Genomic DNA, 19,296 nt, shown 5'->3' on the forward strand with positions numbered 1-19,296 from the left:
ATGCTGCCATCTAGTGGTCATATCCCTCTTTAGTTTGTACCACTCTTCTTTTTCACACTAAACACTAAATCTGATTTGACTCTTTCATTTCTGGCTATACATTGCGGCTGACAGAGGAACAGCCTCTGTCTTTATTGGCCATCTGTCCGAACACTCTGAATCCTCTGTTTCACAGTTAAGAACTGGTTCCTGCAGTCCTCGTGTGGCATGGATCTGTGCACATTTAAGTGTCAAATCACAACAAAAAGTAACTGTTGCCTGGTTTTTCTGAGATTAAATTGGCTATCTTTGTCTCAAAGCTTCACAAAATAAGATGTTACTGTATTACTTTACTTAAATAATCACATCATTTTTACGCCAAACAAATAAAAACAGACAAAGGATAGAACAGTATCTTGAAAATGTTTATGTGGGCAACAAAGCAGTTGGCAAACAAGCATTTATTTCATATCTCTTCAAAACTGTTAGTGATGAAACAACCAACAGAAGAGTCATTTCTTTCTTTTCCCTTTCTTCTCACAACACATTTCAGCCAAGGCCTAGAGAAAGGTGGTTTATGATATTTTAAAAACCTTGACATAAAGCAAAAGCTCTCCTCAGGGTCTAACAAATCTCAGTCAGCTGTAAATCATGTAAAACACAAGTGGGAGAAAGCTTCAGTCAGCCGTAAACAGCGTTGGGTTTGTTCTTAATAATCTCAAGAGAGATGATCCCTAAGTGCAGATGGCTCTAAGTACAGTACTAAGGCAAAGGAGTGTGGTGTTATCAGTTATATATTCTGTACAGTGTAAATCTGTACCTACAATGAAACACGAATGAGATGGGAGTATCACAAATACAAAGACAGAACCTTGACATTCTTGGTACATGTAAATAAATTAATGAAGGAAGTACAGCTGGTGAAATTGGCACGTGTGACTGACTAACAGTACTCCTCAGGAAGAGACTGTCTGATTACAAGCATGTGACAGCAGAACACTTTCTTTTATTTAGCATGTTTTTCAAGTAAGGATTTGCTAAAAAAAGACCAACGTGAAAGATTAAAAAAAGACTAGAGAAATTGTAAGTACTTAACATTTTACCAACTAACTATCCTCTTTGTGAAACAGACAAACATATGGATCTCTTACTGTTGGGTGTTGCCGTTTTTAACTTCAGTAAACTATGAATAATAACAGGAGTATAAACTAATTCAGAACAAGGCCATCAAAAATACAGCTATCAAACCTCTTCAGTAAAGTACAGTATCTTAGAAAATATGGCATGGTAATACAATGCAGTAAAATACACTTTTTATATATTTGTTGTGCCAATAGGAAGAGAGCCATACAAACAGTATCATGCTTTTCTTCAAGTGCGACCAAATATCAATTCATTTCTGAGCTGGTGTTAAGCAAAGTCACATGCATTGTTAAGAGGGCACAAATAATTTAGTTTGTATCAGGAAAATGTTGACAACCATGACACCTTTAGACAAGTAAAATAATACTAACACTGTTGTATCATAAAATAGATACAAGCAACAGCAGCGCCAACTGTTTCTTTTTCTCTAAGCGCACATTGTAACAGAAAATGACATGTATGTTCCTGTCAAAATACACACACACGGCTGCATGTGATTTAGTGTTACTGCACATACTGAGACTTTAAATGTGTCGGGAACCACCATGATGCAAAGTATCTGTGCTGGGCAGGGCAGGGCTTTCCCAAAAACGTCTCCCATCATTAGGTCTCTATCTGTCCGACTGACATTAGCAAAGGCAATGAACACGACTGTAAACCTACTCCTCATTAACTAATACTCCAGGTTTATTCAGAGGCACCATGTGTTGGCCTAAGCACCGTGTGAATTCTGACGGGAGGAAATGTGCTGACAGCAGCAGTTCATGCTTGTGGGAAACCAGACCGGGGGGGCGGGGGGGGGGTCTTAGCAGGTCTCCTTGGCTGGGCTTGGCATCTTGCACATCATCAGGATCTGTTTCAAGGCTTTCTGGACATCCTCGTCCATCTGACCCTGAAGAGACACAGCAGCGGTTCAGTTAACAAACCAGATTAGATTACAGTTACCCAATTACAAAATGATATCTAAGGCTATTACTGACTGTTGAATACTGCAAAGTTGTTTTGCATGTTCATCCATACAAATGTACTAATAATATGTATTTTAAAGCCTACTATTTGAGACATTAGACTCCAGTAGTAGTTTGCTTGGTGCTGATTGGTCAAGCAAGCTCACTAGAAGATCACAGGTTCAAGTGGGGGACAATTTTGTATCCTGAGTATTATATTTAGTATTATTTATATATAAAAAATGTTTAGCACATTGAGATGAAAACGTAGCTTTAAGCAAACTAATAGATGGATTTACCTGGACAGCATAGAGGAGGTGCATCCTGTAGACGGACACTATCTCCTGGTGCTGCTTCTTTGACTCCTACAAAGATAAAATGAGGTAAATACACTTTTTCACTTTCACATTTAAGTATTGTTAATAGAATAGGAGGTTTGAAACTAAGAACAAGTAGAGATCATATCTTACAGTCAGCTGGTACTGTAGCTGTTTGATTTGCTGCTGCATGGTCTCCAGCTGCTGGTTGATCTGCTGCTGTTGCTGCTGCCTCTTGGCCGGAGAGCCGGCGCTGTAGGAGAGCTGTGATAGGCTGTTCAGGGCATCCTTCAGCTTCCCCACCTCCCGGGACAGGTCATCTATCTAAGAGGGGGAAAATGACAGGTTAGTTTTTCTGGAATCTTTATAAAACAGTCTCAATTCATTACTTATGCCTCTTTATTACATGGCTTAGTTGAATACTCGATTCTGAACACGTGACACGTTGTTAATCCAGAACAGACAGACCGCTGTCAAGCACTTATTGACCGTTGTTAAGGACGCTCACATCTGCACAAACAAGTCCTGGGACAAGAAAACAGCGGAGAAGTAACGGGGAAGAAACCCTCCTTTTTACACAGCGGTCCAGACATAGACATCAAATGGCAAAACATATTCAGTGTGCAGTTACTTTGGCATTAGGGCAGGGATATCTCGATACTTTCCAAGGTTTGACATCATGAATTGTGCTACTTTTAAAGCAAGCAACGATGTTTTCAAATCTGTAATCAAAAAGGTCTGCAAAAACGCTATCGAAGCAGCTCCTGCCGTTGCTACGTTAGTTCAAACAGTAACAACGGACTATTTTTCTTAGCGAATGCATGTCATTTTAAAATCAATAATAGCCTACTATTTTTTAAATCAATAAAAACATTTTCTAAATCAATAAAAGCATTTCCATTAATATTGGGAGTCATATCGTTACTTTGTTGGCCATGTAATAAGCGGGATAATGTGCAGCGAGGCGGTCATTATGGGGAAAAGAACACCCTTCATGCAGATCTGCCTGTCGGGTTCTTTTACCTATACTGTAATGACCGCCTCGCTGCACATTATCCCTTACAGGTGAGCTACATAAGCTGAGGCCAGAGAGGGAATATTTTTGTACGAGTCTTGAGAAATAATGAGACATTATTTTATAGAAGATTGCTGGCTACTACATATTTTTAAAGAGATATTGTTAAAACAAATAAAAATGTTTTAAAAACACAACAAAGCCCTGATTAGACAGTGTCAAGCTAAAGTGGACTCATGCCATAAAACACGACCAGTTGCAGAATCACATTTCTAAAGAAGTGTTGGTCAGACAGATTACTGCTCGAGGAGATGGGGTATTCCCACATTGTCTACAGGATTATTCCTCACTCTCTTGTTCTTCTCTCTCTCTGAGGCCACGTGGTTCTCCACCAGCTGTTTGAGCTGACACACTGCATCCTGGGCCTCAGCCAGCCTGCTGGTCAGCACCTGGTTCTCCTTCTCCCTGGACATCAGCAGCTCCTGCAGGGCCTCCAGCTCTGCTCGGTTGTCCCGGGCCTGATGGATACATTGAGTTAGGTCAGTCTTAAGACATACATAGTATGAAGACAATAAACAGTCAAAATCAAAAGTTGTTTTGTATCTGATGTCTTTCTTCTCACCATCTGCCATGCATCAGCCGCCTCCAGAGCCATCTCGTCCTGCTTCCTGAGGGCCCCCTGGAGGAGCTGCGTCAGGTGCTTCACCTCGCCTTCCAGCTGCTCTCGCCTGCTCTCCTGCTCCATGCGGGAGGCTGAATCCTCTTGGGTGCCATCTTTGGCTGCCGACAGCCTTTTTATTGAAAGACGCACAAGAACCATGTTGTGAGAAGTTCCACTACAAGAACACTTTAAAGCTGTCTAATTAGTTTGGTCAGTGACCGTTAGACTTCTTGCAGGCTCAACGTTATCAGCTTATCACTTCAATATGAGAAACATGAAATGTAAACACTCTAGTAAAAGTCTAAAACATTTTTTAGAAAAGCATCTAGGTAAATGTACATATTTTACATTCCTGCACTGCATTTGTAATTGCGTTAATACCATTTCATGAGCCCCAACTCTCCCTCAGCATCCAGCTGAAGTCACTACTAACAGCAGGATAAGACACATCTGTCACCTACTTGTGACATCATACTTTTCCTCACCTTTTCTGAAGATCCTCCACCTGCAGGATTTTCTGTTGCAGCTGCTCCTTCAGGGCCTCTGACTGGCTTTCCAACTCTTTGATGGCGTTTCCCAGAGATGACATCACCTGTGTGTGGTCAGCGAGGTCCACAGAGCTCTGAGCCTGAGCCTCGGCCTCCTGCCTCAGCAGAGAAATCTCTTCTCCCGCAGATAAGTGCTTCTTCTCCATCTCAGCTAGCAGCGTCTGTAGCTCCTCCACCTTGCTGATCAGCACCGTGACCTGCTGCTGTTCTGAGGAGGGGGATGAGGGGGCGCTGCCCTCAGACAGCTGTTTCTGAGCAGCACTCAGCTGGCTCTTGGTGTCGCTGTAGGAGTGTGAGAGCTCCAGCAGGCGGCGCTGCAACCCGGCATTCACCTCGCTCAGCTCAGCCTTCATCTCTTCAAAGTCTTTAGCTGCAGCTTCAACTGGCACTGTGCCCCTCAGAGCCTCCTACAGCCACAAAGGAGACGGGGTCAATTCAAGAGGAAAAGCTGTCAATTCATCCAAGAAGTAACGGACGTAACATAAGTGGGATAGAAGTCAAAGTTGAAGCCATTTCACACATTTAGTTTAGTTTTCAATGCAGCAGAAACACAACAAATGTCATTTTGCACATATTCTTCCTGCAAAAACCTGGCGCCTACATTACCCAGATTGCAACTCAACCACTGAGAGTTTAATCAGAGAGTCAGCTGTGTAATGCTAGGGCTTATGTAGCCTCAGCCAGCTCTTGATCTCTGTAAGCTTGTTTCTTTCTAATGTCTCACCTCCAGATTTGATTCATTTTAAAATTGGTCATTTTCAGCTACAACCGGCTAAGTGCCAACTCAACTCAACAGATTGAGCAGCCACAACACACTGGATGCTACTTCTTTGCAGTGGAACATCCCGAGACCTGTAACCTGACTTTGATGTGTGAAATTGCTGGGATTCCCCTTTCAGTCATACTAATGTTTAGAGAGGAAAAGAGGCCCATATTCACCTGAAGGATCCTTATCTCCTCTTGTGCCTCCTTGTGCAGCTCCTCAATCCGTACAGTCCTCTCCCCCCCCTCCTTCACACTCCTCAGCGCCTCCTCCAGCTGTCTGCTTCGTTGAGCTGCCAATTCCAGCTCAGATCCTGATTGGACGAGCAGGGCCCTCAGCTGCTTTACTTCCTGTTCTAGTGTGGACGATGTGCGTCTCTGGACCTCCTGTTGATCCGTCTCACCTCCCATGTGCTCCCTCAGCTCCTCCACCTCCTCCACAGCCTGGTGGTATCTCTCCTGAGTGTCTGTCAGCTTCGCCTGAAGCTCCGCCAGACTCTCCATCAACTCTTCCTCTCTTCCTTTCTCCCTGCGGGTTTCATCCTCCTCTCCTTCTCGCTCAGGTTTCAGCTGTGTATGAAGCAAGCGGTTTTCCTTCCTAGTTTCTTGCAGTTTTACTTGAACGCTTTCTAGCGCCAGCCTCAACAGCTGGATCTCTTCTTTGCTCCCTCCTCCATTCTCCTCTTCTTCCCTTTCCACATGTGGCAGTGACTCAAACTCATCCTGGGTGGAGTGGAAGGAGGAGTTGGAGGTCATGCTGTTTGGACGACTGGTGTCCTCGCTTCCTTGGAGGGATGGATGTTTCTGTGAGGTGAGGAATTGAACAAATTAGAAACCCACTAACAAAACACAGACAACTTGTGCGAGTACTTGCCGGCGAACTTTTCAAATTGTCATTACATGTTAGATGCTTTTATCCAAAGCAATTACAGAGGGGACCAAGAAAAGCAGCAATATTTTATTAGCGTCTGCGATAATAAAATGGTAATTAATCAAAGTTTAGAGTAAATCTGTACTGAAATCACACTTAGTTTAAAAGACATCCAGTGTGTGACTAACTCAGACTATTTAAACCTGTTTGTTTGTAGCCTTTATTTAACCAGGTGAAAGCCCCTTGAGATCAAAAGATCTCTTTTTCAAGGGTGACCTGCATATTTATAAACCTAATATATATTGTGTTATTTCTGAATAAAAACAGAACTTTCAAAATAATGTGTGATTTGTTGCTATAATTTAGGTTTTTAGCTTCTTACATAAAGACTGCAGCGGTTGCTCAGCTTATGAACTTGAGTGTGTTCATTCATCGATTTACGGTTAACTCACATGTGTTAATGAATGGGTTGCATAGTACCTTGAGTTTGTTTGCAAGTTGCTGTTTCTCCAAGGTGAGTGCAGCAATCTTCGCTTGCAGAGCAGAAACCAGCGCTGCAGATGCTGTAAAACCTTGCTCGACCTGTCAACACATTCACATGCAGAGGCACACACAGACAGAACAGCAACGTTAAGGACCACTAGCTGCCTTCTGAAAAACAAAACGAGTTGTGACACGTATAAAGCTTAGGTAGACCTCCTTCAAGAATGCCCAAGGTGAAAAGGTTCAGCAGTACACAGCTGTCTTTTGTCAAAGTATTGTATTACACTGACAAAGGCAGTGATGATTTAAGATTTCTAACAAAGACTTTTAGTAGTAAAAAATGTTTTTGTGGGAGCCTTGGAAACGTGCACCCTCTTTAACAGTTACATCGCCTTTTAGTTTGAGTGAGTAAACTTGTGATTTATACACAATAGCTCAAAATGAATCAAAACCACCGTGCAAAGCACCCATCTTTATCTTCATCCAAATAGGAAAACATATGTATGCTTTGGTAAAACATTAAATTACAATATGTAAGTACACCAATAATTATACTCGGTGCATGTGCTGTACTCTACGTGATAAATGCTCTGCTTCTCACACCAAAACTCTGACGTCATTCCGTAGGCTGAAAAGTCATCACATCTGTTTTCCAATGGGCTCACCTGTGATATACTACGGTCACTAAAGTGTTGATCAGTCATTAATCACCTTTGTCTCCGGGTCGGGGCCCGTCTGCTCCACCGACTGCTTCAGGTCTTCGATGGTCTCCAGCAACATGGTTCTCTCCTCATGGAGCTTCTCAACCTCCGCTCTCAGCGTCGTACCCCTGACCTCATCCTCCTTTCAAATGAGAGCAAGGAGGAGTGGAGGTAAAGAGGAGTGGGAGGAGAGAAAAGTAAAGGTGAGAAGAGGAGGAGGAGGAAAAATGAACGGAGGGAAAAGGGTGTGAAGGCAAGCGTTTCGCTAATTGGCCCATGAGATGCTACTGTATCATAAATCACTAGTTAATTATTGTAGTTGAGTTAATTATGTAGGAAAATGTCTCCCTCTGGAGTTGAAGTCAAAGAATGTGAAAGGTTTGATTTGTCATTCCTGAGAAACTAGCATATTTGCAACATCACACCTGATCTCAAAAACTACACAAACCTTTATTGAAAAATCACAAGGAAACAGTGCAGTTTTAATCAAGGACGACATTTATATATTAACCAATCTTATTTGAGGGAAGGTTAACTTCATATATTGATATATTTATTTTGGTTTTCTGATTATCTTGTCTAAGAGTGTTCTAATATATCATACCAAACTGTACTTATAACTTTAAATTGCTTAAGTTCTTGGAATTACTATATAAAATGTAAATGTGTCTGTTGATTGTGTGTATATATAGGATATATATATTTAAACATTTGTATGTATATTTGTATTAGGGATTGTTGGAAACGTTATTTCGATCTCTCTGTCTGTACACACAAACTGAAAGATTGACATTAAAGTTGACTTTTTGATAATGAAAATAATTATTTCTCCTGCTGGTTCCCTTCTCCCTATTAAGAGTAAATAATAACAATGTATAATTAAATAATTGTATGTTTATTTAAATGTATTAAAACTAGAAAATCCTCCCTGCCTTTCTGAAGTTGTTATATTTGTCATGTTTTAAAGCTTTTCATTACCTTGTAGTTGAATCTTTTGGGAGTGTCACTTGTGTTGGATCCTGGTGTCCCACTGGAAGTTAGGACAGAGGGAGAGGAGGGCCCAGAGCTCTGAAGGAGGAAGACTTATTTTTAGATGTTGTTTTTGTTATAATTTTGTTGAGAAAAGGCCAACAATTGTTGAACTCTTTTCAAAACAATTCAAATAGGATGGTTATGATCTGATGTTTACATCATGAACGTTTATCAATCCTAAACTCTGGAGAACACAAGGCCTGTTAGTGCATACATTAAATAAAGAAAAACATGAGTGAAATAATTTGGCAAAACTTGAAACTAATGAGGGACTGACTAATAATCAAACACACCGGGTAGATACAGGTCTGACTATAAACAACCTGCAGACATGCATTTATAAAGAGTGCCATGATGATGAAGCAGATACAAAGAGAGACATGCGTTACCTGCAGTGGGCTAATAGGAGGTGGAGGTGCTTTTCTTTTTTTGGGAGTTGTGATCCGTTCATCACTTAGTTTAGTTACTTGATCATGCTGAGGAGCCAGTGAAGAGAGAAGAGAAGGAGGGGTACCAGAGAGAGAAGGAGAAAGGAGGGGTTCAGTGCTGGTTAGTAAGAGGAAGGTCCATCAATGAGAGCTGATGTAAGACTTGAGTTTAGTTTTCCAAAATAGCAACTCAAATACTGTTGTCAGGCTGAGAAGTTTGACACCGAAGAAAAGCTGCTTCTAAACTACAATCAATAAGTTGCATCTACACAACAGAAACTAAATAGAATTTGGCTTTAGATTTCCATCACTATGAATCAGATGGAAACAAATATTTGGACTCATCCACTACTAATAATAATTGATAGGTTCAGGTGTTTTAGTAACTCTGATTCCATGCTGGTGTGTTACCTGAGGACTCCTAGGAGACTTTGTATCTGTCAAAGGAGAAAAGGGAAAACACGCAAAAAATAAATAATGATGTCTTTCTCTTTAGATATTTTAAATATTTCTAAAACATTTGACATTGCATTCAAAGAAAACAGCTAACACCAAACATGTGAAGTAAAATAAAAACAATACTAGTGGGATAACTCCAGGTGGCAGTGTTGACTTAGCGTTGAAACCAGAGTGATACAAATCTCAACCACATGGGTGATATGTTTGTTCGTTGCCTATTTGCTAAATCAATTGATAAAACGTTTTGTCTCCTAAATGTAAAAAAAAAATCCAATCAAAAACTCAATCATATTTACTTTAATGTGATTAAAAAAAAACAGAAAAAAAAGCAGGAAATCTCCATATTTTAGCATGTAAAATGAATAATCAATTAGCAAAAATACTTATTGATTAACTGACTAATCGTTGCAGTTATAACTTAGAGTGAGTCACCGAGAAAAATTATAAAGTTAATGCATAATTTCGGCAACACACAAAACTGGCCTTAGGCTGCTTCAATGCTCAAACTGTGTGTGTGTGTGTGTGTGTGTGTGTGTGTGTGTGTGTGTGTGTGTGTGTGTGTGTGTGTGTGTGTGTGTGTGTGTGTGTGTGTGTGTGTGTGTGTGTGTGTGTGTGTGTGTGTGTGTGTGTGTGTGTGTATGTGAGAGACTTTGCATAACATTTACCTAGGCCCTGATGGCTGTTCAGGGCGGCAGTGAGTAGGGTTTTGATCTCAGAGTTGCCCGACAGCTTGGCGTAGTGTAAGACATCGTGGCCTTGTGAATCTGCAGCCGTCAGATCTGCTCTTCTCTGGATCAACACTTCAACCACAGAGAGAGCGCCGGACTCAGTGGCCAGCATCAGGGCCGTCCTGCAACGCAGAAAATAACAAATATTGATCCACAATGCAACATCTGCAAGTGTCTGTAATAAGTCATCTCTCTTGATTGTGTTTGTACCTGCCGCTGTTGTCAAAAGTGTTGACTTCAGCACCGCAGTCCAGCAAAGTGCTGCACACCTCAGCATGCGCATGTTTGGCTGACAACAGCAAAGGAGTGAGCCCGTCCTTTAGAGCAAACAGACGATACAAACATTAGTTATGATTGCAATCATATAATGGAGGGATCAAAAACCCAACACCTCATAAGTTATCTGGAGTGACATGTGAAAGAGGACTGGATGTTCCTGACAGGTAAACAGAAAAGCCAAATGTGTTCTGAGGAGGCGTAGATATGATTATGGATTATATATTATTTACATTCCCAAATGAATAGGCTGACTCAGTGGAGTGTATTGCCCCAGGTTCACCAACTGAGGCAGTATTTTATGAAAAGTAATCCCAAATGTTTTTTGACGGATCCTAACCCCAAGCATTACCTTTAACCTAACCTTAAACCTCTATGACCTAAATCTAACTCATGTGATTGGCCGGGCTTTTGGATGGCAGTGTACAGCATGGAAGGAGCTGCTGCCAGAAGGCTAAGTTTAGTGCAGAAAAACCTCATCTTCCCTAATCGTTAAACAACAGGTAAGGAACTCTATATTAAACTGTAGACATTTACACTGGTCATTTATATTACATGCAAGTTAACCAAAGTGGAACAAATCCAGTCATGTTCAACTGTGGGGAAAAAAGCACAAGAATGTCAAGAAAACAAAGTGTGTCAGCACGGCTGTGTTTTATAATACAAGGCTGCTGCTTGCACACACCACAGAGAATCAAACTATGTTGTGAGCTCTGAGCTCTGCTAAATACTTTAACAGCCCTGTGTCTGCTCCGCTCAGTCTGTGTTTCTTCTCAGGAATCTAAAATACAGACATTTCAGGGTAATAGACTTAGTGTCTGTGTGGACGAACGTGAGAGCACAGGTGTATAAATGTTCGTCTACACTATGTATTATGTTTAAAACATGCTGTCATCTTGTCAGTTTAAAGCCAGACTACCAAATGAGGGCAAAGATGTCAAGAATTGGAGCAGCAGCCATCCCAGCTAAGTGTCATCATTTAGGAGGCCTGCCAATCAAAGCCAGCACACACAAACATGGGCCTGTTAAAAAACGTAATACACTCCTAATGGGACAATAACTATCAAAACTGCCACAAAAACACACATAAAGAGTCTAAATTGGCTTTCAACCTGTTACTTGTTCGGAAAAAAATAGACCAGTGATAAACTTCAAAGAGAAGAAAAATCATTATATATTAAAAGTTCTGTGGTGATCGCTACTTGATGATCACATACTCGATATACAGTATATGTCTGTGTCACAGTCTGGTAAATAATATAATATATATATAAAGTATATGTGACGTACTTTAGAAACTTTTTTTCCCGCCTCATATTTTATGAAATTAGTGGATTTATTTTTAATTTAATCATTTTGGAGGCCGGGAGAGGTAAAACTATCTACAAAAATAAGAAAGAAAGAAAAAAAGTCTGGAATATTTACAGCCAGAATTGTTATTTTTCCTTCTATATCCTGCCTCGCCGTACAAGGTCATCAATCCCATGTGGGGAATCATTGCTAAAACTCCTTCTGAATACCACTCACTGAATCACTCACTAGGCCACTTCCTGGTATGTGGATGTCCACTGGACCAGCCTAGAACCTGATCATGCCTGTTTAATTTTTTACCATAATGACTACAATAAATGTGCATACTTTCATTTTGTAGAACTCATTCACCTATGATTAACAATGAGACTACAGCACACGGCAAAGTAGTATTCACACCAATAACACTAACATTAATACAAACTAAAGAAATCAACATTCCTACAGATTTCAAATGTTTTATTACATTGTCCTTTGTGAACGCTATATGACATACGCGCTTTCACTTTGTACTACTAGCTCACATGATACCTGATCACATGTTCAGCAGTTCAGATAGTTTTATTGCCAGACTTCTTTATTTTGTTTATCTAGCAATACTTGTTAAACACTGCAGTTCAGCTAGACAGATAAATCATTCAGACTGATATGTATTGGCCGAGATTATTATACATTGAACCAAACTACTATAGGCGCATATATATGTTTACCAAATACTGATATCAGTATCAGCCTAAAATGTTAAAGTATAGACAGGGCTATAGTCTGTATATAAACAAGCTACATGACTAACTTGTCTAGAGAATAAAGTACCATCATGTTTATTCCAAATTATCACATTTGTAGTCTTCCAAGACTCCTTCACCCACTCAGACCGGACGCATAGATGCCAAAGAATTAACGGGACACGTCTGTGAATTGTATCAAGGCTGGATTTTCTCAGAGTAATTGAGAAATATATTTCTTTCCAACTGAAAACATAAGGAAGCGTTTACACTATATACTGTACTACCACTGTCTGAGCAGAATTTAAGTTTACATTTACTTGATTTTCTATAAACATTCCTTGTCTGACATTTGAGAAACCTGGCAGATGTTCCTGTGTTTCTTTCTATATCTTGCTGTGGGTTTATTTAAGTCAAATATAGACCAGGTATAGATATGAGTTACAGCCATGATGTCTGCCTGAGGCCAACAAGCTGGCCTGTTCTGCTCATAACACAAACAGCCATATGTTCCACACGTTGTGGTTATTAGTCTATGTGTACAGCGGACAGCATTGTCGTTAAGCTACGAAAACCTGCTTAACAATTTTAAGATTGATTGGCAAGATATATTGCAAATGTCACAGAAGGAATATGTGGTTAGGCTGGCTCCAACTATATCGGATGTCAGGAACACAATTATTTAGTTTAAAATCCTCACAGCCAGTGGTTTACAGTGGTAGCATGAACCAGTTTAAAAAGCCACAACATACAACTTGTCAAAGGCTTGAACAAGAACGAGGGGGCAATTCATTTTAATTAGAAATACACAAAACATCTTAACATGTCGGCCTTTACTAGAGACCACTGCGTGTGTGTGACAGAGTGAGTGTGTGTTTATCTCCAGCAGGCCAGCTGTGGCATGATAATAAAAAGGAAACACATTCTCTTCCCTTCTTCCACACACACACACACACACACACACACACACACACACACACACACACACACACACACACACACACACACACACACACACACACACACACACACACACACACACACACACACACACACACACACACACACACACACACACACACACACACACACACACACACACACACACACACACACACACACACACACACACACACACACACACACACACACACACACACACACACACACACACACACACCACACACACACACACACACACACACCACACACACACACACACACACACACACACACACACACACACACACACACACACACACACACACACACACACACACACACACACACACACACACACACACACACACACACACACACACACACACACAGGCATGGTACATCACTGCAATGGAGACCACATGTCTGTGGCTTGAGAGCAAAGTTCCCACAGTACCCTGACCCCCTACCTCACACACATTCACACATAAATGCACAGGCACCCATACACACACACTGTGAAATATTATTCCATCTATAAGGACAAACGAGAGGAAATGTCTGTTAAAGAGTATCGTTCATATTGTAGATTTAAACAGTTAAAGGTGGGGTAGGTAAGTTTGAGAAACCGGCTCGAGATACACTTTTTGTTATATTCCATGGAATGCTCTTAACATCCCGATAGCAATGAATATCTGAAGTGCTTTGATAAAAAATCCATAAAAAATGTCATCTGTGGAAGCCGTAGCGCTGTAAAAAGCACAACCAAACATCTGAGCCGGCCCGGCTAAAATAACTGGATGGCCTACCTGCCTGTCAGCCTTCCATCTGTGCACAAACTTATCTCGTGCCCTCATTGGTCATGTGCGCGTTTGTGTGTGTTGGAGGAGGGGCTCTGTAAGGAAGTGGCAGATTTGTTCCGGCTGTGTATTTTCAAATTCTAGCTGGTTTCTCCAAAATTACCTACCCCACCTTTAAACAAATATCGTTTTACCTCTGCTCTTTAGAAAGCAAATCAAGCGACATAATAGTAAATAATAATAGTTAAATAAGATATTTTACAGAAGATAATTGCAGAAAGCATCATGTTACAAACACGGGACCAATTGTCTGGTAATTGCCAGAAAAAGAAACCTAAAGCATTCAACTCTCTTGAACATATTCCTCTCTCTTGAACATTCCTTGGAAATAACAAACTAGAGAGGGGTATGAATCACACTGAATGAACCGTTTTCTGTGGGTTTTATCCCGTTTCAGGCCCCCTTACTATCCTGCCAGGAAAATAAGTCTGGGAAAAAAAGAAGGAGTAAAAATACATACTGCATCTTTTAGGTTGACGGGAGTTTTGAGTTCACACAGCAGTTGGACGGTCTGGATGTTCCCGCTGGCAGCTGAGGATTAAAAGAAACAATCAGAAAGTCAGCCATGAAAAGATGAACAAAGAAGTCCAGAGATAGCAGTGTGGTCTATAGCAGTTAGCCTTAGGATTTCATTTAGATATGCATCTGCTTCATCCTCCTCTCTGATTTCAAAAAGACCAAATTAAAAAAAGATGGGTTGCACATGATCGGTCTACTTTCCTTCTCCTTTAAAACATACCAAGTCCTCAATCTCAGGCTCAAGAAAGAAATGATAAGGTGTGTAAGAGAGAGTTCGGATTGAATGAACAGCTAAGCATTGTGGGAACCTTTGACAACAAACTGGGATGATACTACGCTTAATCACTCTCAAAATATTGTAGAGGATTTAATCCAAATAGAATCAGAGCTCAAACCTAATCTCACAAGATATTTTCCCACGTTCTTGTCTAAGCAGGCTAATCTTCAATAAAAACCAGTTTTGTTTATTAACTCTCAGGACGCTGAGACACTTACCAGCGTGATGAAGAGCAGCCTTCCCTGAACTGTCCACTGCATCGATAGGACACTTACTCTGGAGGGGAAACAGAAACATATTAGACATGCAAACGAATGATTCATTCATTATTAAGAATCAAAATCTTCTTTGTAAAACTCTAGTTATGCGAGTAACTGCTGTGATGTAGTCTCCACTCTCCATCAACCTGCTCTGTCTGTATGATCATTTGATTCTTTTTTTACATTTATCATAACGGTTTAAAACTTTCCTCAAAAATGTAGCTGTGTGACATTTTAGGAATAACAACTTTATTGATTGTCAGTTGTAAACAAACAGCTAGCAGTTTGCAACTTCCTGTGCTGTTAGATTGCAGCCGAACCAGCCGTTTGGGGCACAGGGGCAGAAAGGTGTTTGGAGCTTTAAAATTGTCGATGTGTGTACCAGCAGATGCTGCAAACTATCATGGGGTAGTTAGGTCAGCAGATTAGAGCAGTAGGAGTGTGTGAAAGTGTGTGTGTGTGTGTGTCTCGTCCTGCTGCGGTCTGCTGATCTACGCAGATGCACACACACAATCAGCAGACTGAAGGAATGGTCCAGTGAAACGGTCTGCTGTCAGACATCTTAACACAACAGTGTGACTCTTCAGAGTGTACTGGAGGTTTCCAACAGCTCATGCTCCTGCGTTCACACATTCCTTATTGGAGACACAAAGCAATGTGTCCGAGAACAGTCCTGCTGAGTGGCCTGAAAACATTCTCAGCTGCATATTTCTCACTTTTAGTTGAAAGTGCACAAATACTGTACAGTCATTTTATGTAATAAAATACTATGTATCTTATGATGGACCGTAGTGTAAAAAAGCATGGCTTGAACCAAATTGTCACATTGCTTTAAGGGCAGTTAGTATGAAAAGTACATTTTATTGTTTAATTGGTACTTTAAGAGCATTCTTGATTCCATCCACCTTACCTGAATGAGCTTTTTGCAGCACTCGATGTGATTGCTTTTGGCAGCAAGATGCAACGGATTTAAACCTGAACATAAATAAAAGACAGGGCATAGTTGAAATATATTAATCCAAATTTGATAAAATGAAAGGTAGGAGAAGACCACACAAACACATCTTGGAAGTGGGACTTTTGGACTCACATTACTATGAAAATAATGGTAGCATGCTGAAATTCTTAACCATCCCTAGACGTTTTATCTTTACTTTATAAACTGCAGTACATACCTGCAGCATCAGTGATTGACAGGTCAGCTCCATGGGCCAGGATGACAGCGAGGCAGTCTGTGTGTCCACGTGCAGCCGCCACATGAAGACTGTACACACACACACACACACACAAAACAAAGTCAGGCTTTATAAAATCACAACAACAAAGACGTTTGCATGAGAGCTATTTTACATATTTCCTAGATTTAGATTAACTTTGAGAATGTCATGATGGGAAAACAGAATAATATATCTTTATTGTCATCATACAAAGTACAACGACTTTGCTCATAGAGCACCTTCCCCTTTGTAAAACCACAACTTTTTATTCATACACATTATTGTCTGTTTGTGCGTATGTGTGCAGAGAAAATCAATACAACCCCTTTTCCAGGTCAGCGAGCAGAATGCACAGAGAAAAAAAAATCACTAAACATGCCCGGCATTCCCTTGGTGTGTGCATGGGATCCACACTCACACACTAACACACGGCAACTATGCCCACATGCCTTTCAATCAGGTTTTATCCCCATAGAGATACTGTAGACTCCTCCTTTGAGAGCCATGAAAAGATTGAAGCATTGAGATCCCAAAACATCACATTCATCATAATTTACAAAGCCTGCGAGTGTGGATTTGTGTGCGTGTTTCTGCTTTTGACTCACAAAAGGTTGGGGATGTGAGCTATTGATGAAATAAAAACGGCTGCGTGTTGGTCTCAGCATGATAGAATCTACACATTTCTTTCTCCTTGCATTTGTTCCTGGGTTTTGATGTTGCTGGCTCTGCGTGAGCTGCTAAACACATTGAGGTCAGTGGGTGTTGCGTTTCAGAAAAAAGAAAGGAGGTCAAATATTAACACTGAGCCTCTGTGTTATCAACAATCTCAACTGGTGAGGCAACGCGCTTCACCCCCTCTGCAGAAATGAAGTGGATTTCACAACACTGATAGTCAGTGAGGTTGAATGAATGTTGGAAAATGTCAACCTTTCAGGGACTTAAAAATAAAGCTACATTTTTAGATTGGTCATTCATTTTTAACATGGTGCTGTGGAGCGTGAAAGTGGTTGCATAAGCCCAAGAATCCTAGAAGTGAAAGGAAAACACAAAAATCACCAGGGCTGGATAAGGTTTCTTTTAAATTGAATCACCCATTTTTATTTTACCACAATTACCCTATTTCTTATTAAAACAAGTTGCTATTAAAGTGTGAGCTGAGATCCAAGTAGTTATCTAAAAGCTGCACTTTATCTTACTTAACAGTCTGCAAACTGGACATCTTGTTCTACTCTGGTTTTAGTTAGCAACCTTGTTAGTGTAGTATAATCTAAATATTTTTCCTTTTTGACTGAAGCTGCTTCCCCTAGCACCTACCGCATACATCCTACAGAAGCCGTTGCATACTCTATAATTATGGTAACATTTGAATTTAATTGATTGCTAAATATATTCACAGCCATCTTCCTTTTATCCTTTTGTAAATAACAATAAGAATGCTTACGCTGATTTCCCCTCGCTGTCCAGCTTTACGGAGCTGGCACCCTTCTTGGCGAGGAGTGGAGCCACCTTCTCCGCCTCGCCGTGCTCCACCGCCGCAAGCAGGCGCTCGTCATTCTTGTTCCACTCATTGGCCTAAGGAGGAAAATGTGAGAAAGAAAGATATGATTATCACCACCATCATCAGCAGACCTAAGAACTGTTCATATTGTTGTGCATTGCTTTGACTGAACTATTCAAAGAAAGGATATATCAGTCATTTACTTATCTATGATAATAATGTTAAAATTCCAATATTGTGCATCATTAGACATTTACATGCGTTAAGAGATTAGCAAGTCTGTGCAGGCAAAATGGGTGCGATGACCTTAATGTGAGCAATTTCTCTCAGAAAATGATTTTTTGCCATTGCTAATGGCCCACACAAAACATGTCTCCACTTGTGAGAGCGCACACACAGCCAATTGAAACACATGCACAAACCAAATGGCCCCACATTTGTATAACTGACAGGCTGGCTGATCAGATAGAGAGAAGTCAGCTACTGGAAAGCTTCAACCATGAAAGACTGATCTCAGAGAGACTGCAAGCTAATGGCAGCAAATACAGCACAGTAAGCTTTAAGAGCTTCTACATCTAGCATAAAAACTAAACTCACATTACAAAAACACAATTTTTACAATGCCGCACAAACTATAATCAACCACAATTGCAATTGTCCAAGTAGGCAAGAAGTAGTGACGTATTTAAAGGTGAGCTTACATTAAGAAAAGTGAGAAAATGTGTTATTAAAGCAGCATGCTGTAAATGTGTGTCCTTAACTTGATAACAGAGTAGGGGGAGAACTAAATCTGTGCACATCAAACATGTTGGCACCCCAGGATTCATTAGTGAGCTCTCTCTGAAACCATCTGTGCATATCAGGAGGACGCAGCACAGTATTAAATCTGACCCGATAGCCTAGTGACCTTCACGTGATCAGAGGGTGAACTCTCTGACTCCAGAAATACTTGTGGTGGCAAACTGTACCCTATTTTAAACATGGTGTAAATAGCCTCTGTGGCAAACACCCAAGTGCAATCACTGCAATACATTTTGCACAGCTGGTGGAGAAATGCTAGGCTATTAAAGTCCCTTCTGTCACTGAAACTGCTAGGATGACCGCGGAGCTCTGCAGCCTGCACCAGAGACATCACTGTGGACTAGTAATGGAATATTAATGCTTCAATGTTGGTGTTTTGTAAACTTGAAATGAATTCCAAGATAACTAAGAGCGGAGAAATATGTGATTCAAAGCACTAAAGCAAGAGGTGAGATGCTATTCAGGAGGCGTGTAAGACGAGAACCTTTTCTAACAGACTGGAAATAACAGATAGGACATAAAAACCCTCAGCTGAGCAC

At 40.7% G+C, this 19,296-nt stretch overlaps 1 protein-coding gene across 2 annotated transcripts; it reads right to left on the reverse strand.

Moving 5' to 3' along the window:
• Window positions 1-390: 390 nt before the first annotated feature.
• rai14 (retinoic acid induced 14) lies at window positions 391-18,030 on the reverse strand (the record flags this gene model as incomplete). Of its 2 annotated transcripts, XM_034238607.1 has the most annotated exon segments (19): window positions 391-2,014; window positions 2,369-2,434; window positions 2,540-2,710; window positions 3,752-3,919; window positions 4,024-4,192; window positions 4,548-5,017; window positions 5,550-6,176; window positions 6,724-6,825; window positions 7,438-7,569; window positions 8,406-8,495; window positions 8,849-8,935; window positions 9,299-9,324; window positions 10,012-10,196; window positions 10,285-10,391; window positions 14,646-14,716; window positions 15,200-15,257; window positions 16,152-16,216; window positions 16,417-16,505; window positions 17,900-18,030. In XM_034238607.1, coding segments are annotated over 19 exon segments (2,901 nt in total), but the record flags the coding sequence as incomplete, so codon positions are not given.
• Window positions 18,031-19,296: the final 1,266 nt, after the last annotated feature.

Source organism: Gymnodraco acuticeps, unplaced genomic scaffold, assembly GCF_902827175.1.
Source record: "Gymnodraco acuticeps unplaced genomic scaffold, fGymAcu1.1, whole genome shotgun sequence".
Lineage (NCBI taxonomy): Eukaryota > Metazoa > Chordata > Actinopteri > Perciformes > Bathydraconidae > Gymnodraco > Gymnodraco acuticeps.